The following is a 22,927-nucleotide window of genomic DNA, read 5'->3' on the forward strand; positions in this document are numbered from 1 at the left end:
CTGATGTGGTTTAATGCTAGGCAAAGACAAATAGATGTTACGTATTTTAATTTTAATTATTTAAAATATATAGAAGTGTAATAAAAAAGAAAACTGACTCCTCATAATCCTTCTCTACTGAGAAGCCTGTGAATACTTCGGTGTTATTTCTGTTCTCCCACACACGTGGTCTGTTTTCATAAAATTGACGGTGAATTATATAAATAGCTATGCACCTTAAGGTTATGTCCTGAGTCTGTCCTCTAGGCATTAAATATTCTAAAACAGAATGATTTGTGATATCTGCACAATATCCCAGCCTATAGATATATGTGTTTTTGCTGCTTCCCTTTGTATTCTGCTGTATCACTAATATTTTTCTCTCTTCCATGATCAAAAATGTACTTATTCTATTTTATTCTGATGGTGGTTGAAAGAAAGAGAGGCCCCCATGTCTGAACTTTTATTTTAATTAATGGGATTAGGAACAAAATTAGGTCATTTCATCTCTACTCCAGTTTCATCTGTGTGAGATTGAAATGGGCCATGCTTTTACGTAATCTTACCACTGTTACTCGTGTGTTTATGTGATCTTGAGTTTTAGGCAAAGGTGTTCCTTCACAATATCTCTTTAAAGATTTGTCACATTTGCATGGTTTTATAAATATTTGAACAAGTATTCATGTTTAGTTGATTTTATTGTTCAATACCATTTATTTAGTATCACAACTCATCTATATATTTCTTCTCTTTTCATCTCTGTTAGCTGATTTATGTATTTACTAGTTTGTAAACCAAGGAAACATGAGGGTTATGCTTCATTTTTCATACCTGTGAATGACTCTTCATTTTGCGAATGAGGCAAACTTGACCAAGTATAAATATACAGGGTCATAATAGTTCCCCTCAAAAAGACAAAAATGCTTTAGAAACTTCTGCTAGCTTGTGTCTGAAGTGGTTCATTTGTAAGCAATCTATCTCAGTTTTGTTTGTGTTTTGTTATATGTGCTTGAGATTTTTTTCTCTTTCTCCTTGATATTACCTTTTATATATTTATTTATTGGATGTTATGAGCTTATCTTATTTTCAATTTAGTTTTTTACATTTTATTGAATTATAGTTGATTTACAATGTTGTGATAACATTTGCTATACAGCAAAGTGGTTCAGTTATGCATATCACATACCCATTTTTTGATTCGTATGCTTATATTTTAATTCACCTCTAATAATTTTTTATTGTAGTTGATTTATAATATTTCTTCAGTTTCTGTTGTATAGTAAAGCGACCCAATCACACACGGTTCCCCTGTGCTGTACAGTAGCTGTACTTTGCCTATCCATTCCAAATGGGTTACAGTTTGCATCCACCAACCCCAAACTCCCTGTCCATTCCACTCCCTCCTTCTTCCCCAACCCCCTGCCCTGGCAACCACAAATCTGCTCTCCATGTCCTTGACCTGTTTCTATTTTGTAGATAGGATCATCTGTGCCATGTTTTAGATTCTATATATAAGTGATACAGTATTTGTCTTTCTCTGACTTGCTTTACTTGGTATGGAAATCTCTATTTGCATCCATGTTGCTGCAAATGGCATTATTTTTTTTTCTTTTTTATGGCTAAGAGTATTCCATTGTATATATGCACCATATCTTCTTAATCCATTCATCTGTCGCTGGACATTTAGGTTGTTTTCTTCACCTCTGAGGATTTTATGTGTTTTTTTCCATTTGTTTTATACTCCATTAAGTGGATTTTTTTCATAATTTAATTTTTATTTATTGTCCCCCTTCTACTTTTTTGGTGGGTTTTTTGTTTGGTTGGTTTGTTTTTGTCCATACCCACAGCATGCAGAAATTCCTATGCCAGGGATGAACCTGCGCCACAGCTGTAACCAGAGCCACAGCAGTGACAATGCCTGATCCTTAACCTGCTGAGCCAGCAGAGAACTGGCTCCCTTCCTATTTTTTAGTTTGACTTCAGTCACTACTGATACCCTGTTTCTCCCTCTTTATTAGCAATGCTTTTTTTTTTTTTTTTTTTTTTTGTCTTTTTAGAGCCGCACCTGCAGCATATGAAGATTCCCAGGCTAGGGGTCAAATTGGAGCTGTTGCCCCTGGCCTACAACAACATCAGATCTGAACCATGTATGCCACCTACACCACAGCTCAAGACAATGCTGGATGCTTAACCCACTGAGCAAGGCCAGGGATCAAACCTGCATCCTCATGGATGCTGGTCAGATTCGTTTCTGCTGAGCCACGACGGGAACTCCAACAATGCTTTCATTTTCTTTATGCAGCATCATTTCGAATTTTACTTTGAACATAATCAATAATCACTCAAGACATAACTATTTCTATAGCTGGAGTTTTGTTTTCCTCAGAATTCAAGCAGTGTTGAAATGCAGTTCTTTCAGAAAGTTGTATGCTTTGTGTATAATTTCTTCCATTAAGAAGAGTAAAGAAAGAGGATTCCACACTTAGTAATGTACTCTAGATACGTTAATTCTAAGATCTAGCAGCTGGAGGGGGTGGGCCACGAACTCTGTTGGTGCTAACAGCTCACCCTGGGACTTTAGAGCTTAAATGTGTGTGACATCTTAGGGCTTTGTCTTTCCTGGGGAGAGCAGTTCAGAACTTGAGAGGACCTCACCCCCATCCTACTACCCCTTTGGTGTGACTGATGGGCAGCATAGTGGCTCGGCTACTCTGCCTCAAGTCTGGACAGACTTTGTTGTGCAAATTATGGTCCACAGTTACCCACAGGACCAGGCTGAAGTTGGGTCTGGACCCAATTTGTACCCTTTCCCCTTTCCTGTTTTTCCCCCTCCTCCCATCTCCTGAGAGCAATCCTGTAGCAAAGTACTTGCCATACAGTCTTCACTTGGGAGCTGCTTCTAGGAGAACTTGACATACATTGGTGGGCCCAGGACAAGAATGACGTCAGCGTGTGCTTCAGGAGGAAGCTCTGCCAGTTGGTCCATTCCTGTACAGAACTGCCGTGGGGCACCCTCTGCTTCTTGGTTCATCTGCCCTTTATTCTGAGATGTGTTTGCAGTAGTCTGCCTCTAGCCTTCTTATCTTTCATAGAATGGGGAGTTTTGAGTCAACCCTTTAGGGCCCCTTAAGATTACTTCCATCTGTTCCATCTGTAGCAAAATTCGCTTGAATTTCTCTTACATGAGGATGGCATTATTCCAAGTTTCTGGTCCTTTTACTGGTTTTCTCCTATTTCTAAAATGCGCTGATCATGATGAGGCTTGTCCAAGATGATTTACTCACTTTGCCATCTTGCTAGTAAATTTCCCCAAAGGTTATTTTTTTCCTAAGAGAAATTTAAAGGAAAATATGATTTAAAATGGGCAATAATGCAAAATATATGATCAGACTAGAGACAGTGATTCTAAAAAGGGATATATAATTTATTATTCCAGAAAAAAATAATTAGGTTTTGTCCTAGTTTATGATTTTTATTATTGCAAACAAATAAAAAGATGAGAAAGTATTTCTTGAAGACAGTTTTGCAGTATGTGTTTGACAATATCATTATCTATAGTAAAATGAACTTGCAAAAAGTGTATGACTAATCCAAGGTTTAAACTGACCTAGTTAACAGTTCTTTTTGAAAAGCATTTATTCCTAGGTTTAGGGAATGTGTGAGTAATACTTATTTGAACTATAACATTGGCTAGGCCTAATCCGACAGTATATCTATGAGTGAACAGGAATGATAAGAATTGAAGAAATACACCTCCTTATCCACTTTGAAGTTAAAGATTATTTTCATTGTACATGGAGAAATATACTTTAAATAAAAAGACACAATTGTTATGATTCTTTTGATACTATATCTTTGTTTCCAGAATTGCTGGCATATAAATCTAGTTTCTGATCTTAAGGACAGGGCTGCTTTTAGTTTGAAGTGATAAACAGCTAACATTATTAAAAATGTTTTCCTGTGCAGATCATCTTATTATCGCTACCTCTACATGGGTATCAAAATACATGGTCAGAGTGTTGAGATAATGCCCACATATCTTGAGCAATCTTCACTACTGCCTTCCCAACCTAGATTGTGAGTGACAAGGAAAAACTGAATAACTTTCACCTTTTTTAAAATATGAGAATATTTCATTAGTATATCTTTCTCATTCTATTACCCCCCAAAAATGAACCCTGTGGGAAATTTGGTTGTACTAATGTTTTTAAATTTGGACTGTTTGTATCCCAGACTAATGGCCAAGACAGGGAGTGAGGCGATGGGGGTGACTACCCTGGTTTACTATGTGGAGCATGTATGGCCTGAGAATGTCCTATTAACCAGATGGTTTTTTCCCTAGTCATCTGTTATCCCAGCTGTTAGTATGAATGGTGCTGCCTATGCTCCTGTACAATGTCATCTTTCGTTTACACACCAGCTTCCACCTCCTTTCACCTAATGAAGACACCCTTCCAGCAATTCTCCCTTGCCTTCTGGTACTGTTCAAGTCTCTTCTAAAAGATTCCCAATAGAAAACAAATACTTCTCTCATCTTTAAAATAAACACCCTTAGACCTCAGATGGCTCTTCTCAGTCCCTAACGCTCTGCTTCCTGTGACTGTTAAATTTCTTCCTTAGAGTTGTCTTTATCAGCTTACTTCATTTTCTTTCCTCTTTTTTTCTCCTTGAATATGCTGTAGTCATGTTTTAGATGCATCATTTCACAAACACTGCTCTTATCAATGTCACCAGTGACTTGAATATTGCTTAATGACCCCATGATCAATTTTGTGTCCTCATCATAATTAACTTAGCAGCATTTGATAACAGTTGTTTACCCTCTCCTTGGAAAACTTTTGTGACTATGTGACCAGATCAGCAGCATTCTGGAAGCCTCCGTCCTCCTAGCCATTCCTCTTTGGCCTTTGCTGAGCCTCTAGATGCTGGAGGGCACAGGCTGAATCCTTAGCCTTCTCTCCACTGTCTACCCTCACTTGTAGTTTCTTATTCAGCCTGATGCCTTTAAATACATACATATTCTGGCTCTTCCAAATTTATGTCTTTGGCACATTCCTCCCATCTGAATGCCTGAGTGCAAGATTCTCTATTCAGGAACTACTTAACTTTTCCACTCAAGTGACAGACAAACATCTCAAATCAACAATATCCAGAGTTGAGTTGCCAATCTTCCCCACCACTCCAAACCAGATTCTCCTGTACGTCTTCACATACTAGGAATTGGTAGGTTTCATCCTTCTGGTTGCTTAAGCCAAAATCCTTTCCTTCATCCTTTCTGAGGCTTCAAATTCAGTCCATGAGCAAAACCTGTCAGCTCTCCCAGAGAGTGTGACTCCAAATGTTCACCGTCTCCTCTAATCCAAGCCACCATACTCTTGCCTCAGTTGCTATAAGAAGTTCCGGATTGATTTTCCTGTTTCTCCTCTTGGCTCTTTACAAAACCCTATGCTGCCCATGGTCCTTCTCTGACATCATCTCCTAGCGAGATACCTTGTTCCCGCCTCTCCAGCTTCAATGCTCATCAGATCCTGCTGGACCTAGAAGAGAGAAGCACATTTCTTCTTCAGGGACGGTGCCCTGTGTTTCCTCTGGCTGGGACTCTTTTTTCCCCGCCATGCTATCTAATGTTGAAGCCTGTGCCCACATAACCTTCAACCCCCTCCCTATTTCCTTCCTTATTTTTTTCCAGAGGCTTTATCATCATGTGGCATTCTATCCATTTTATCTGGCTTTTGTCTGTATCCTTTTATTTTACTAAGTCTTCATAAGGGCAGGGATGTTTGAGTGTGTGTTTTGCTGCTCTATCAGCGGGAACACAATAAATACCTTTTCAACCAGTGAATAGTGAATGGTGAGTGATTTTTTCAGACGTTATTGATTTCCTAAGCATCATGGTTATTAACTTATAAAAATGCATATATCTGGTGAAAATATGAAGCACACAAGAGGGTATGTAATGAAAAGTGAGTCTCCTATGCCTTACTATATCTTTGTTTTATTCTTTCAAAAATGTATATGTATATAGAAATATATCTCTCTTCTACCTAAAGAATAGTGTACAAACGGTCATACACATTGCTATTTACACTTAATATATATATTTTTGGAGATCATTCTTCATCATTGTACATATTATACATTTATATATACATATATTATATATTAGTATATAATATAAACTAATGTAGAATGATCTCCAGAATCTCTCTCTAAAGTATAAATAGCAATGTGTAGGATTGTGTGTAGACTATTATAAAATATATATGTTTGTGTATACATATATTACATGTGTAATATATAGGCATAGTAATATATATATATATATATATATATATATATTACTCTTCAGTCTATTTCCTAGCTGATGGTTGAATTTCTACTGAACATTCAGACTGATTTTTGTTTCCTTTGCAGTGCCCACTGTTGATGTCTTTCAGATCTCCACAAAAGAGAGATTTGGATTAGGACATCAGCTGAAAAAGTAAGTTTTCCAGTGAAGAAAAATAAATTTCTATTGAAGAGAACTGAGTTCTCCTTTTGTTCACACCAGCCCCATTTTTATTTAATAGAGCTTTTTAAAGTAAACACCTCTGGAAAAGCATTCATCCTGGTGCTAAGAGAGGCATCAGTATTTTAGTTGGCAGAGCTCCCTTTTAGAACTGGGCCAGTTTCCTCGCATTTGACCCTCTGGATCCACTCTCCTCACTCCAGCACCCTGTCTTCCACCTGAGGAGGCTGACCTGTCACCCAAGTTCCTATTTTTCTGTCTCTAATGTGACCAACAGGGGAGGAAGCAGTGTAAAGATAGGAGTTTTTATTACCTTGGTTTCTGCCCTACGAGGTCACCTTGAACTGTTGAGTCTTTCAACAGAAGCTTCCTGCTCCTTTCTCTCTTACTGGGCTCTGTTAATCATTCTCTATGCCTGTTCTTTGGGGCCCAGAGGAGCTCTGATCTACTGCACTATCCATAGTTTCCATGCCTACACCCTTGACACATGCCTCTTGCAAATAAGCCCTTTACTTCCTGCACCTTGACTAATACAATGAGTGAATTTATATTTTATAAATGTAAAATGACCCTAGTTGAATTGACAATAAGGGGAGTACTTCAATTAGCCATAGTCAAAAGATAAACTGAATAAGCCCCAGGCTTATCAAAATACCAGCTTTAAGAATTTGTATTTATGGAGTTTCCATTGTGGCTTAGCTGATTGAAAACCCAACATAGTGTCTTATGAGGATGAGGGTTTGATCCCTGGCCTCACTCAGTGGGGTAAGCATCTGACATTGCTGTGATGTAGGCCAACAGCTGCAGCTCCAGTTAGACCCCTAGCCCAGGAATTTCCACATGCCACAGGGGCAACGATAAAAAAACAACAGAAAAAAACAGAATTTGTGTTTGTGGAGAATATGTGAAGGGTTATTTCTTTTTATGAATGTGCAAATTTTACTTCTGAGTAAATCTTTTGAGAGAAATCATGAGATTGTTATATTTTATTATTTATTTATTCATTTTTGTGGCCATACCCGTGGCATATGGAAGTTGAGAGCCAGAAAGATCCTTTCACTTCACTGGGTCAGGGATCCAGCCCATGCCTCTGCAGTGAGCTGAGCCACTGCAGTCAGATTCTGAAGCCACTTCACCATGGTGGGAACTCTCTCTGATTATTATTATTTTTAAACATATGGCTTGGGCCCTCCACAATGATATAGTCCACATGCTCACCTTTGTTTTAATGGATTTTAATAACATACATTAGCCTTTATTAAACAATGTTTTAAGAGAAAATACTTGGAAACTTTTTATTTCATTTGCTAAAAATTGGGGAATTATTGCAGTCATTTTGCCCGAGGTTACAGATGAAAGAGGAAGCGTCATGTGGGGTATCAAGAATTGTACATATTGCCAAGCTCTAGACTTAAGTTTTTTGACTTCACATTGCTCAAATATGAGTTATGTGTAGATCATATTTGCAAGAAGAAATGCTTACAAACCCCCTAGTGTTGGGTACAAATATGGGCGTAAGAAATTAGAAAATAAACCCTTAATGTTTAGAATTCCACATCTATGAAATTAAATTCAATTTTAACAACATGTTTATTAGCACATTATATCATGCAGTATTTTCTTTACAAGGACTCATAAGAGAAATTTTCTCATTTTACTGTACTAGATTAGATCCACTTTTCCAGTTTTTTTAATTGGATTTTTTTTTTTTTTTTTTTTTTTTTTGGTCTTTCAGTCTTTTGTAGGCCCACACCACAGCATGTGGAGGTTCCCAGGCTAGGGGTGTAATTAGAGCCACAGCTGCTGGCCTATGCCAGAGCCACAGCAAGTCAGGATCCAAGCTGCGTCTGTGACCTACTCTGTAGCTCAAGGCAACACCAGATCCTTAACCCACTGAGCGAGGCCAGGGATGGAACCTGCAACCTCATGGTTCCTAATCGGATTCGTTAACCACTGAGCCCTGATGGGAACTCCTCAATTGGATTTTGTTTTTCAAGCCAGTACTTTACAGGTCTTGGAGCTAAGCATAGAGCCTCTCTTCTATGTTAAGCCATTCAAGTTGGGCTTGGCACATCTTTTTTTTTTTTTTTTGCCTCCTATGATTTTTTTCCCTCACACAATTTTCTCCCTCAGTTTTAAAATTATTTTTAATTTAATAACGTCATTTGTTTAGAGCAGTTTCAAGTTCACAGCAAAATTGAGAGGAAGGTTCTGAGATTTTGTATATATTCCCATCCCTACACATACATAGCTTCCCTATTATCAACATCTCCCACCAGAGTGGTGCATTTGTTACAGTTGATAAATGTATATTGACAGTGATTATCACCAAAAGTCCAGAGTTCTGCTTTACAAGCCACATAAGAAAAAAAAAATTTTTTTAATGGCATGTGTCCAAACAAGGCAAAAATTATAAAAATATGGAAGTCTAGGAGTAGATAGCTTCCTACCCTTAATGACATTGAGAACATAATTTGTGTATAATCTCAACCCTGAGAAATTAAGGAAAGCTATATTATGTATTCACTATTTAATTACCTTGTAGAATATGTGACATTTTAGCATTATTTCCATCCAAATGTTTAACACTTTTAAAATGTTATTGACTTTTATGGATAAATTTTAGTTATGTGAAAAGTTTGATATATAAACTAGAACTTTTTAAAATGACATTTGATATATTTTAGACTAATTTAGTTTCTGTCCTTAATTATAAATAACTGGGTTTGCCTCTGATCTTCAAGGTCCCTTGTATTCTAAAATTATATATAATAAAATTTAAAGATCTGATCTCATCCTCACAATAAGTCATAAGAGGAAATTGAAATATAAAGAGGTTATTTTCCAGAAGCATACAGCAAGTTAGGAAGGAAGATTTAGAATCTAGGCCTTTTATTGTTGCCCAGGAAATAAGAAACGCTCATTAAATTTTTTCTATGATTCCTTTTCTTGTGTGATTCTGGCAGTAAGACAGAATCTAAACAACAATAGCAGAAGCAAATGCTTATGCAGGGCTGCTTATATGTTAAGCACTATTCTAAGGGCTTGACAAATATTTACCTCCCTTGATCCTCCCAACACCTTTATCAAGCAGGTCCTGTTACTATCCACATTTCCTCAATCAGGAAGCCAAGACCCAGAGAGATTAAACAACTTGCCTAAGAACACACACCAAGAAAGTGGGAGAACCAGAGTGGATGATACTTTTGACCCACCCACTAATCTGCCCTCTCATCTAATCCAAGCTAACTCCTTCGCCTTAGTAAGGCTTGGAATATGTTTTCAGCATTAAATGGATATTGGGAAAATATGAAGTCATTAAAAGGGCCTGAAAGGAAAAAGAGTGACCCAAAACAGAGGTATTCTAGTAATCAGCCTCAAATAGAGTATCAGTCAATCAAAGGCTAAGCATATCACAGTCTATAGAAGTACTCTCAAACTGTGTACAACTATAACTGTATATGGAATTGGCGTTGATCAAACTTAAGTTTTTGGTTTTGTTGTTGTTTTTGCCATGCCCATGGCATGCGGAAGTTTCCAGGCCAGGGATGGAACCTGCACCACAGCAGCAACCTGAGCCGCCACCATGACAAGGCTGGATCCTTAACCTGCTGAGGCACAGGAGAACACTCTTGTTTTGTTTTTTTCCCAAATTTGATCCGTTTAATTTTTTTCTTCAATTTTTGAAGTTCTATTGAAGTATAGTTGATTTACAAAGTTATGTCTGCTCTACAACAAAGTGATTCGTTATTCATATGCACACATCCAGTCTTTTTCTGAATCTTTTCCCATATAGATGGGGTACAGAATATCCCATATGTAGAATATCCCATCTATAACAGAATATTGGGTAGAGTTCCCTGGGCAGTACAGTGGGTCCCTGTTGGCCAGTCATTCCATATACCTCAGTGTGCATATGCCAGTCCCAATCCACAAACCATTCCTCCCCCATCTATCCCCTTTGGTAATGGTAAGTTTGTTTTCAAAGCCTATGAGTCTGTTTCTCTTCTACAAATAAGTTCATTTGTATCCTTTTTTTTAGATTCCACATATGAGTGGTATCATATGATGTTTGTCTTTTACTGACTTCACTTAGTATGATAATGTCTAGGTCCATCCATATTGCTGCAAGTGGCACTATTTCATTCTTTTTTATGGCTGAGTAGTATTCCATTTTATATATGTACCACATCTTCTTTATCCATTCCTCTGTCTATAGAGATTTAAGTTGCTTCCATGTGCTGGTTATTGTAAGGGAACTTCCTTAAGATGTTTTTAAAAGGGGAAAAAATATTGCAAATGTCCAGCATTACCTTGAGTACATACAAATGTAAAATTAGGTATAAATTCTTCATATGTTGAGTTAACATTTGTAAAATAAAATTCAATTTATAACTGATGTGCAAATCAAAATAAAACACTGAGATTTGAAATTTAGACATTAATTTAATGTGATGGATGATGTCATTTCACTGAAACTCATTCACCACTGCAGTTTGAACACAGTAGTGGCTACTACAGTGCACATTTCTTTTGAAAGCAGCATGTAGAAGATCTTTATGTTGCCCCCATGTACTCCCTTTTCTCTCTCTGAACTCCCCTGGGACCTTTGTTTCCATAGCTGGCTGTGACATCGTCTGGTCTTCACCTGATGTGAATGTATAATTTACCTTGAAATCTTTTTCTCTTCTGTCATCAGCCAATGGCAATTGTAGTAATCCTTCTTAGTGCCAGCACAGTAGTAAACTCACATATCCATAGGAGTGCTGAAATCTCTCCATGGCTCTCTGTTATGAGGAGTGTTCACTATACCAGATGTGTTCATATGTGTATTTCAGGTTACCACTGAAATGAAATACTGTATTGAATTTCTTACAGGAGACAGTTTACTCCCCTCTTTTGAATCCAAGAACATGTAGGGATGTGGGTGTCCAAATGTAATAATTACTAGTTTTAGATATTGAAGTCACACTGTAGAATGCTAATGTCATATCAAAGTGGGAACAACTGTAGCTCTTTGACTTGTTATTTTGTTGTTGTTCCAGTTAGCCTATCGAGAGTCAAAGAAGCATGAGCTAGGTTTCTTAGGGAATGGTATGCAGGAATGGCAATTTTTCAAAGGAGGAAAAGAATCTGAATCTGCTTGGTACAAAGGATGGTGTCACTGGGGATTTCAGGTGACACCATCAGGTGATACAAGGGAAGATGATGACCCTAATATTACTGTTACATTTAAATCTTGCTGGAATCTTGGGAGAAAAAAAAAAATCTTTAAAAATAAAGTGGAAAATAAAAATTTTCTTTTTTGTCCTGAGCTCTGGAAAGAATTTATCCTAATTTGGAATCATACATCATTGACTGCAGTTCTACCCCCTTCTTCCTTACTACCTCGAAAGCTTAAAAGACCCCAGATAATTCTGTACATGACTGTTGCCTCCAAATTCATGTAAGCTAACTGACTGAAGGTTGGGGTAGTAAGTCTAAGTGATATAGTTTCTGGCAAGCGGGGTTAGTATGGTACGACCTGAAGGATCTCAAGAAATGAATAATTGGCCTAGTGCTGGGAGTCAGCCCGCCCCTTCTGAATAATGTGTTAACATAGGTCTGTCTCTATGGGTGTTACAGCTCTGCCGCTTGTTATTCAGGCTAACTTGGACAAATTTCATTTCCTTCCCTAACTTGTGAAAAATGTGGAATAATAGCTACTTTCTAGGGGGGTGTCCTAAATGTTAAGGTGGATAAAATCTGTATATAAAGCCCCTCTTTTACACCCTGGTGTATTGTAAATGGTAGATATTGGTATTGATTTCCTGGTCTAAAAGCTGTCTGTGTTAGAAATAACTAAAAAGAGCATGAAAAATAGGCAGTTCTCAATTGATTTTAGAAATAAAATCAAAAAGTTTAATTTATTGCACACAACGTTTAATTGTAAAATTTTACATCTACTCAAATATCAGCCTTAAGGAACTCTCTTCCGTTGCCACTTGAGAGATGGGGTACAGAGAAACTATCACAGCCTGTGCCTCTTCTCAAAAAACAACCCTTATCTTAAACCCACAGATGCCATTCTAGAATTCTTTACCACAAAACAGTGATGTCGTGGTCTTGACCTAGAAAATATTGAGACCAGAAATTACTAAGAATTACTAAGTTCCCGGCTACAGCTCTGATTCGACTCCTAGCCTGGGAACCTCCATGTGCCACCGGTGTGGCCCTAAAAGATCAAAAAAAAAAGGAGAGAAAGAAATTACTAAGTTCCTGTCTTATAATAGGACTAAAAATTCTTGAGGCTCACCATGAAAGAAAGAAAGAGAGAAAGAAAGAGAAAAGTACATTTTTAAGTGAGTGGGGCTGTGCTGAAAACTTCTATCCTCCTATTTCTCCAGAGTGCATTTCACATGGTCTATTTTTACTTAGGGTCTTGTAGTTTCATTTTATTACCTTTTTCATGAGGAAAAATAGATAAGCAAATCAAATAAAAAGAAAAGAACTTCACTTGTATCTTAATAAATCACAAGTACTAATAAATATCTTCAAACTTGTGTGGCAGCATCATCCTAAAAGCTGTCCTTATAAATCTCTTTTTATTCTTACTCTCTTATAAGTTTTTTATCATTTTTTCTTTTAATTATGTCACAGTAATTAATTAATTAATTGTAACGCAGTGAGGCCATAGGAATTTTCTATAGGATGCTTTCCTACACATGAAAACATCTTATATGATTCGAAATTAGACTCTCCCTAGTTCCCCGGCACTTACTTTCCTTTGATAAATGCATTCTCTCTGCATAATCAACACATAAATCTGATTTTAAAATACCTTGGAACTGTGATAACAAACCTACCTTTGGATTGACAGAATCATGCAGACATTTGTTACACAGCAGTGGAAACAGAGCAAAGAAAAATCCAGTTGCCTGCACAACAAGAAGCTGTCAGAGAAGAAAGTGAAGTCTCCCTTGCATTTATTTTCTACCTTGCGCAGGTGGGTAACAAACATCTTTCCCCATCATCTTGTTAAGCCTGTGATATTCCATGGTTATTTTAGTTCAGTGTATTCTTTCTACAGTCTCAGCAGACTGTTTATTTATTTTCTTATGACTTCAGAGAACAGACCAAGTTACATTCATTCCATCAAAAAACATAGGTACTCATTTATATGTTTAGAGTTTGTGTTTTATTTATGTGGGTTAAATTTACTAAAATTACATTTTTTTTTTAATTTCTAAGCACATAGCGTTTTCGCCACACCCTAAAATTAGTCCTATTTTTATAGGGCTCTGGGATAGGTAGGAAGAATAAAAACTGGACAATCCTTTTTGCTTTTCAGGCATAATATAATTCAGTCCCTGTGATTTTTCCATATATACTTATGGTTTCAATTTTAGACGGATAAGCTGGATTCAGAAAGGTGTGGTATCTGTAGCCGAGTTGAGTTGATGGAGTCTGACAAGTGTTCTGCAGGGTCTGTTACACTCACCATTTGCCCTCCATTAATTGTTGTTCGATTTTGAAGGTCGCCCAGTTATCCTCCCCCTGGTTGTGGAAAAAGCAAATCCAAGCTGAAATCTGAGCAAGACGGAATCTCCAAAACGCACAAGTTGCTGCGGAGGACTTGTTCCAGCACCGTCAAGACGGATGACGTGTGCGCCTCCAAGTCACACCGGACCTTCGGGCGCTCGCTGTCCAGCGACCCCAGGGCTGAGCAGGCAGTGACGACCATTAAGTCGCACAAACTCTTGAACCGTCCCTGCCCGGCCACTGTTAAGCAGGAGGACTGCCTCACACTCAAGTCGCATAAACTCTTGACTCGCTCTTGCTCTGGGGACCCGCGCTGTGAGCACAACGCCAGCCTGAAGCCCCACAAACTCTTAAGCAGGTCTTATTCCAGTAACCTCAGAATGGAAGAATTATATGGACTCAAGAACCACAAGTTACTCAGCAAGTCTTACTCCAGCACCCCCAAGTCATCCAAAACGGAGCTCTTCAAGGAACCTAATGCAGAGGGCAGGAGGCTCTCTCTTACCTCAGGGCTTATTGGTATCTTAACACCATCGTCATCTTCATCTTCCCAGCCTGCCGTGCGTACAAGTTTTCATCCTGAGTTCTTAACTGTTAGCTAAGGGGCAATAGAGATTTCTGTTGTTTGGTTTGTTTTGATCTGATAGAGACATGATTTTTTTTTTTTTTTTAATTTCCTGGGGTTTCTCCTTTTGGATGTTATCTTGCATACCAGGCATTCGCAACTGGTACTGGAATGCTCGTTTTGATTCTGAAAAAGGAAATGCTGCTGTAGATTTGAGGTCTAGTCCAGATTCCTGTCAGGATAATTAATGCTCCTAAAAATGGAAGGAAGTCAGTTGGATTCACAAAGTCTTTCCTTTTAAGGAAGCATGGCAGTTTTCATGTTTTATTTAGTAGGTTTATCTCATCTCCCATTTTATACGTGAGTAATGGAGGTCAGAGTTTGTCTAATAATGAAGAGTGATATCCTTCCTGCTGTATATAAGAGAAACCTTTGCCCATGAACTTGTAGAGAGAAGTAATATTTACAGCTGTATCCTAGAGCTTCACTTAAAGCTGCTCTTGATGTCTACTTCATAAAACTGAAGTCACTTTATCCTGTAGCTGTTTTGGGGGGGGGAGATGGGGCTGGGAGGTGATCCTATTAAGTACTTTGGGAGTTCCTGTCGTGGCTCAGTGGAAACGAATCTGACTAGCATCCATGAGGACACAGGTTCCGATCCCTGGCTTCATTCAGCGGGTTAAGGATCCGGCATTGCCGTGACCTGTGGTGTAACCCGGCTCAGATCCCGCATAGCTGTGGCTGTGGTGTAGGCCAGCGGCTACAGCGCTGATTCTACCACTAGCCTGGGAACCTCATATACTGCTGGTGTAGCCCCAAAAAGACAAAAAAAAAAAAAAAAAAAAAAGCTTAAGTACTTTGGGTGGTATTAATTGGGAGTTAGTCTTACACAAAGTTTACCTCTAGGGTGATCAGCATTATAGCCAGTTTCAGATAAAGAAACAGACCTATTTTATGTATGTTAATTACATGTAATAATTAACAAAAAGTTTTGTTCGTTTTTAGTAAATATGTGTGTGTGTATTGGGGGGGACATATATAAATAACTCTTTTAACTATTAATATGGATACACCCAGCAATAGATGAAATTGAAAAAAAAATAAGATATTTTCAGAAAGTCATAGTGCTCTTGTATAGATTTTATCTATACAATAAAATTTATAAGTTTCTAAAATTACATTGTAAGTTATATCACGAAATTATATTTGTGTGAAAAAAATGTATTTGAGTATGTTGGTAATTTTAGGTGGGCATCCCTAAAAGCACGTTTATACTCAAAACTAAGTATTAAAGACATATAGAAAATTAATTGTGTCAAAGAGTTACAGGGTAGAAAGTTTCACATGGTAGTTTGAGCTAAGAAAGATAATTTCAGGTATTCTGTAAAAGAAAATGTCTTAATGCCCTCCTGTATGGTTAAATGTAATACGGTAATTTAGTATTGTACCCCTTCAGCAGCTGTCTACTATGTCCTTGGAAGACTAATTCTGTCTGTTGTAAAATAAGACTGAAATAGTCTAAATGAGGAAGTGGGAGCATTTGATGATGAGTAATAGAGGAAATGAGTTTTCTGTGATCATTTAAAGATGCCAGTCATTTTTACTAGAAGATCATTTAGTTTAAACAGTTTGCAATAGTAATGGAGGAAAGCGTGTTAGAATAAATTCTAAAATCTCTATGTCATAATCAGTGATTTAATTCATGTTACAGGTGGTCTTAGATCACATCTGTATTCACTGCTGCAAAAGTAAAAAGCTACAATTTTATATTTTTTCCTAATTAAAAATTATTTTCTTTTACTTTGCTTTTTATAGCCAAATGGTGCCAAATGCATTCCAATACGAGACCGTGGCTTCCTAGTGCAGGTATGAGCCAAGCCTCCATCCATTGTAGAAGTAGTTTAGCCTTCAGTGGGTTTTCAGATCATTCATGAACTTGACTTAATTGTTTCTCTTTACTGTCTTATCCAGACGATTGAGTTTGCTGAACAGCGGATCCCTGTGTTGAATGAATACTGTGTGGTTTGTGATGAGCCACATGTGTTTCAAAATGGCCCAATGCTTAGGGTAAGTTCCCACTGGAGGAATGTCAATTAGAATACAAGTGAAAAGGGTTAAGATTTAAAAATAGATGAGTAAATAACTGCATTTGCAATAAATACTCTATTGAGTCAGTCATTTAGTATACAAAGTCATATAGTTTTGACAAATGAATCACTATTTCTGAAGGAGTCTGTGAAAGATCAAGCAGTTTCATATTAGGAAAATTTCTCACATGTTCCTATTTATCACATTGCATTCTGTTTATTCGTCTATTCCATCATTATATTCATCAATATCAGTATGTGTGTGTGTATGTATGTATGTAAACTTGTAAACACTGAAAAAACACACACCCATTTTAAGACACTTAATACAGAAAGAAGGAGAATTAGGGTAAAGATTTTGACAATGGCTGAACCACTTTATATTCCTGCCAGCAGAATATGAAGGTTCCAGTTATTCTACATCTTCACCAACACTTATTATTCTCGTTTTTTTTACCCCAATGACAACCATCCTAGTGTTTGTGAAGTGGTATCTCATTGTGGTTTTGCTTTGCCCTTCTCTAATGATTTTAGGATCTCTCCATGTGCCTATTGGCCATTTGTTTGGTTTTTGGTTTTTGGTTTTTTTTGTTGTTGCTTTATTTTATTTTATTTCATTTTATTTTTTTATATAATGATTTTTACTTTTTTCCATTTTTACTTTTTTCCAGCTCAGCTGGTTTACAATGTTCTGTCAATTTTCTACTGTACAGCATGGTAACCCAGTTACATATACATGTATACATTCTTTTTTCTCACATTATTATGCTCCATCATAAGTGACCAGACATAGTTCCCAGTGCTATACAGCAGGATTTCATTGCTAATCCATTCCAAAGGCAATAGTCTGCATCTATTAACCCCAAGCACCCCATCCATCCCACTCCCTCTCGTTCCCCCTTGGCAACCACAAGTCTGTTCTCCAAGTCCATGATTGGCATTTGTATATCTTCTTTGGAAAAATGTCTTTTAAAATCTTTTGCCCATTTGTGGAGTTCCCATTGTGGCACAGCAGAAACAAATCTGACTAGGAACCATGAGGTTGTGGGTTTGATCCCAAGCCTTGCTCAGTAGGTTAAGGATCCAGCATTGCCATGAGCTGTGGTGTACATCTCAGATGCAGCTTGGATCTGGCGTTGCTGTGGCTGTGACATAGACTGGCAGCTACAGCTTCCATTAGACCCCCTAGCCTGGGAACTCCATATGCCGTGGGTGCAGCCCTAAAAACTCAAAAAAAACAAAATGAAATCTTTTGCCCATTTTCTTACTTGGATTATTTGTCTTTCTTTGCTGAGTTGTAAGAATTTTTAGGTACTCTGTATACTAGATCATTACTAGAGATAGGATTTGCAAATATTTTTCTCCTGTTTTATGGGTTTTCTTTTCATTTTATTGACAGTGTCCTGTCAAGAAACACGAAAGTTTTTCATTTTAATGGAATTCAAATTTATCAATGAACCATTGCCTAATCCAAGGTCACAAATACATACATACATATATGTCTCCTTTTAAGAATTTTATAGTTTATATTTTACATTTAAGACATTGATCCTTTTTGAGTTAATTTCTGTTTATCATGTGAGATTGTAGTCCAGATTCATTCCTTTGCATGTAGATATCCAGTTGTCTCATCATGATTTGTTGAAAAGACTGTTCTGTGTGAATTAAATGACTTTACCTCCCTTGTTGAAAATGATTTGACCATGGATGTACTGATTTTCATGGTCTACTCTTAATTTTATTCCACTGATCTATATGTTAGTTCTTAGACCTGTGCTACACTGACTTGTTTACTGTAGCTTTGTAGAAAGTTTGAAATCAAGAAGTATGTGTCCTACAACTAATTTTTTTACAAGGTTGTTTTCACTGTTTGGACATCTTGCATTACCATATGAATTCTGGGGTCAGCTTGTCTGCCAAAAAAAGCAGTTGGAATTCTGATAGGGTTTGCTTTGGATCTGTAGGTCAGTTTGGGAAGTATAACCATTTTACCATTTTAACAATATTAGTCCCTCCAATCTATGAACACAGGATATCTGTCCATTTATCTAAATCGTCTATAATTTATTTTCACACTTTTTTATTTGTTTTTTGTTTTGGTGTTCAAGTCTTGCATATCCTTGGATAAATTTATTTTTAAGTGATTTATTCTTTTTGATGCTCTTGCCACTTCTCATCAACATTGTATTAGAAGTTCTAACCAGGGCAGTTAAGAAAAAAATAAGAGGAGGTCTCCAGATTGCACAAAAGAAAATAAAACACTTTGCAGATGACATGAACACTGTTTGCCAGGCACCCTATGTAGATATTTTACATATTGCTTCCTTATTTGATTTTAACAAATTCTGTGGGTTAGGTATTTTTGTGCCAATGGGCAAATAATGGGATTAAGATTCAAAAAGGTTGTCTTTTCTGTGAAAAGGTTCATTTGTGCCGTATATTTGATTCCAGATATGTGATCACATGGTATTTGTCTTTCTCTTTCTGACTTACTTCACTTAGTATGGGAGTCTCTAGTTCCATCGATGTTGTTGCAAATGGCATTATTTTGTTCTTTTTTATGCCTGAGTAGTATTCATGGACATGGAGAACAGACTTGTGGTTGCCAAGGGGTGGGGAGGGAGTGGGATGGATTGGGAATTTGGGGTTAATAGATGCAAACTATTGCCTTTGGAATGAATAAGCAATGAGAACCTGCTATATAGCACTGGGCACTATATCTAGTCACTTATGATGGGAGCATGATGAAGTGAGAAATAAGAATGTATACATGTATGTGTGACTGGGTCACCTTGCTGTACAGGAAAAAATTTACAGAACACTGTAAACCAGCTATAATAAAAGAAATGTAAAAGATTAAAAAAAAAAAAGATTCAAAGAAGTTAGACAGTTTGTTAGGCATCACTCAGCTATATGAGTACAACCTCAGCTTGGTACCTGATTCTGCCTGACTTCAAAACTGCAGCACAAACATTCAATGGAAGCTTTATGAATATAAGGCACCATGCTAGATTTTGTTGCACTTCTTAAGAGAAATTTGTCCTGTCCTTGGGAATATAGGTTTGAAAAGGTAAATTACAAAGCCTAGAAATAGGTCATTTTATTAGAACTTTGCTTGTATTTCAAGATTCATACTTTAAAAAACACATATAATAGCCATTTATGAGCATAATCATCTGTCAGATTTTATGATATATTGGTTTCATTTTATTTGTTTATGGGAAACATATATAAAAAAGTTTTTCATTGCCACCCATAGGCTATTTTTTTGACAGTCAGTTATTCAAAGAGATACTATTATTCTGAAACCTAAATTAACTAAATCAGCATTTACTCTATCCAATATTTGTGCAAGATTGTTATTTTTCTTCAGTGCCCAGGAGTCTGTAGTTAAAAGGAGAGAAAGTCCCTGGGTCATCTCAGTTTATCCCATTGAGGAGGCCTGTTTTTATTTTGCCAGTGTGCATCCGTGGATCTTGGTCTGTTGCTCGATCCATGGCAATGCCATTTTCACTGCAGTAGATAATAGTAATGTTATGAATGGCACACGATTTTGAGTGCTGTGTGTGATCATGTGTTTGCGATGCTTTCCATGGATTATCTTACTTAAACTTCATAATAACCCTGTGGGGTGAGTATTAATACTATCCTTGCTCTATGGCTGAGGAAAACAGTAATTTTTTTTAATGTCACACTGCTAGTAAGTTGGTAGGGACAGGATTTGAACCCTGGCAGAATGGTGAATAAGGCCATGGTTCTTAATCATGCGTCTAGTCTTGTGTACTTGAACTGACAGCTTTTGTGTCCTTGAAATTTACTTCACATGTTGTTGGGGGTTTGCTCTTTGTGGCTTAATTACTGACAGCTCCTTCCTATAATAGGTGGTAGAAATATCATCATTGATGTTAGTATTCTCTGTGCCTTGTTCCAACTTCTGTTTTACTTTATATCTTTCTGCACCAATGAAGTTTGCTGTATCGGTCTAGAAATGGAAATGCTTTTGTGAACAAGAGAGGATATAACATTTTCTAAATAAATATAGCCAGTCGTCAGGTGGTTTTATGTTGCTGTGGGTCAACTGATATCTAAGGAAATCAGAAAACTTTGATATCTTAAATAGTAAGATAAGTAACATATGGAATCAGATCAGAGGAGTTCCTTAATGGCACAGTGGGGTGGGGATCCGGTGTTGTCACTGCTGTGGCTTAAGTCACTGCCATGGCATGGGTTCAGTCCCTGGCCCAGGAACTTCTGCATCCTGTGGGTGCTTCCCCCCCAAAAAAAAGAAAAACAAAAAAGAAATCAGATCAGGAAATGAAAATACAGAAACATCTCATCTTCAAAAGAAGAGAAGTAAACTACCTCCTGGTTCTGTTAAACAGATATCTCGCCCAAATCAGGTATATTCTTTTTTTCTGTATCTCTCTTATCTTTACATTGTAGTATATTTTACCGTCACTTCAATAATGTATAGTGTATAATTTCAGTAGTGTATAAAAATTATTACAGATATAGTTTCCTATGAGTTATTAACCAATAAACTGATTTATTGATCACTCATTCAGCCCATATAACACATTTAAAACTACAGTAAATCCCCAGGATATAAAGAGTATATGTTATAGCCCAGTAAGTGATTCAATTGATTAGATAAAACTTGGTTTCCATAGATTTCTTTTTTTTTTTTTTTTTTTTTTGTCTTTTTGCCTTTTCTAGGGCCATGACCACAGCATATGGAGGTTCCCAGGCTAGGGATCTAATCGGAGCTACAGCTGCCGGCCTACGCCACAGCCACAGCAACATGAGATCCAAGTCTGTGACCTACACCACAGCTCACGGCAACACCAGATCCTTAACCCACTGAGCAAGGCCAGGGATCGAACCCGCAACCTCATGGTACCTAGTCGGATTCGTTAACCACTGCGCCACGACGGGAACTCCGGTTTCCATAGATTTCTGGGCCTAATGTTTATTGCGTTTGTTAGGTCTTTCCCTGTCAAAATTCAGACTGTTTCTTTATATTTTTCTCCTTTTCTTTAAACCTGATTGTTTTTTATCCCAATTTCCCAAAAGTCCTAAAATTTCAGTCACTGCTATTCTACTACTTTACTCAGAGGTCGAGGTAAGCATGTCACAGTGTCTGCAACAAGGAACTAAACTACTTATTTAGAAGTACCACAGTTGGTCTGATTTTATCTTTTGTTTTCAAAGGTTATAAGTATCACTTCCAGGTGTGAGTCCTGACGTGTAATACTTTGAATCTGCATAAGACCCACATTGCCAAGAGCATTGTTGTAACCCCAGCATTTCGCTTTGGCAGTATGGTCTTGATTTTGATCAGAAAACCACACCAAAACCAGAGCACTTGTTCTCTACACTTTGGAATCAGAGTGTTAATGCAGTCACCTGTTTTAGAGGTGCTTTAAAATGTTGATTTTGGTCTTTATCAAGTGTTTTTGCAAAATAGAAAAACAAAGCTTTACTGCCAGAATCACCACTGTTTTTATCAACCAGTAATTTCCCAGTGTCTTTTTGTTATGCTCACCTTCGGCGTCTCATTTCTGGATCAGTGCAGGTGTTCACCTTCTTCTTTGAACCCTGTATGTGAGCTGCTGCATTTTGTTAGAGAAAACCGCTCATGTGGTTATGTGGATTAGTCTCCCCACAAAGTTGGAACTTTGTCAGTGACACTTGGCACTCATTCTGTGTGTCCCTGGTTAACAGACTTTCCTGTTTCCCACATCAGCATGTGACATGAGAATCATGATCTCGTTTTCTTCTCTGCCATATGAAAGTGTCCCAGATTACTTGCTCTGGATTATGAGGCCTGCAATTCTACTCTCACCTCTCGAGACTAGTGCTCCATCCTACAAAAGCAAAGTCAGGGAAACCTGAGGTTCTAATTTTTTTTTTTTTTTTTTTTTTTTTTTGTTGTTGTTGTTGTTGTTGTTGCTATTTCTTGGGCTGCTCCCGCAGCATATGGAGGTTCCCAGGCTAGGGGTTGAATCGGAGCTGTAGCCACCGGCCTACGCCAGAGCCACAGCAACGCGGGATCCGAGCCGCGTCTGCAACCTACACCACAGCTCACGGCAACGCCAGATCGTTAACCCACTGAGCAAGGGCAGGGACCGAACCCGCAACCTCATGGTTCCTAGTCGGATTCGTTAACCACTGCGCCACGACGGGAACTCCTAATATTTTTGTGTATCCAGTCTTGCGGAGGACCATAGACAAATGTTGGTTACAAGGTTCTTATTTTCAGACTGA

At 37.6% G+C, this 22,927-nt stretch overlaps 1 protein-coding gene and 1 long non-coding RNA gene across 3 annotated transcripts in view; one reads left to right on the top strand and one right to left on the bottom strand.

Moving 5' to 3' along the window:
- Window positions 1-22,927, top strand: part of PARP8 (poly(ADP-ribose) polymerase family member 8) — a 181,617-nt gene that overhangs the window by 115,724 nt on the left and 42,966 nt on the right. For both annotated transcript variants that reach the window (XM_021076746.1, XM_003133932.5), the window contains exons 11-15: window positions 6,394-6,460; window positions 13,347-13,472; window positions 14,004-14,568; window positions 16,389-16,439; window positions 16,545-16,640. In XM_021076746.1, the coding sequence (XP_020932405.1) occupies window positions 6,394-6,460; window positions 13,347-13,472; window positions 14,004-14,568; window positions 16,389-16,439; window positions 16,545-16,640 (905 nt within the window). The remainder of the gene's footprint in view (window positions 1-6,393; window positions 6,461-13,346; window positions 13,473-14,003; window positions 14,569-16,388; window positions 16,440-16,544; window positions 16,641-22,927) is intronic.
- LOC106508161 lies at window positions 5,469-14,607 on the bottom strand. The gene is made up of 2 exons (XR_001304759.2): window positions 14,514-14,607; window positions 5,469-5,516 (listed from the first exon to the last, which is right to left on the bottom strand). It is a non-coding gene; the product is annotated as an uncharacterized LOC106508161 (long non-coding RNA).

This window comes from Sus scrofa, chromosome 16 (genome assembly GCF_000003025.6).
Source record: "Sus scrofa isolate TJ Tabasco breed Duroc chromosome 16, Sscrofa11.1, whole genome shotgun sequence".
In the NCBI taxonomy this organism is placed as follows: domain Eukaryota; kingdom Metazoa; phylum Chordata; class Mammalia; order Artiodactyla; family Suidae; genus Sus; species Sus scrofa.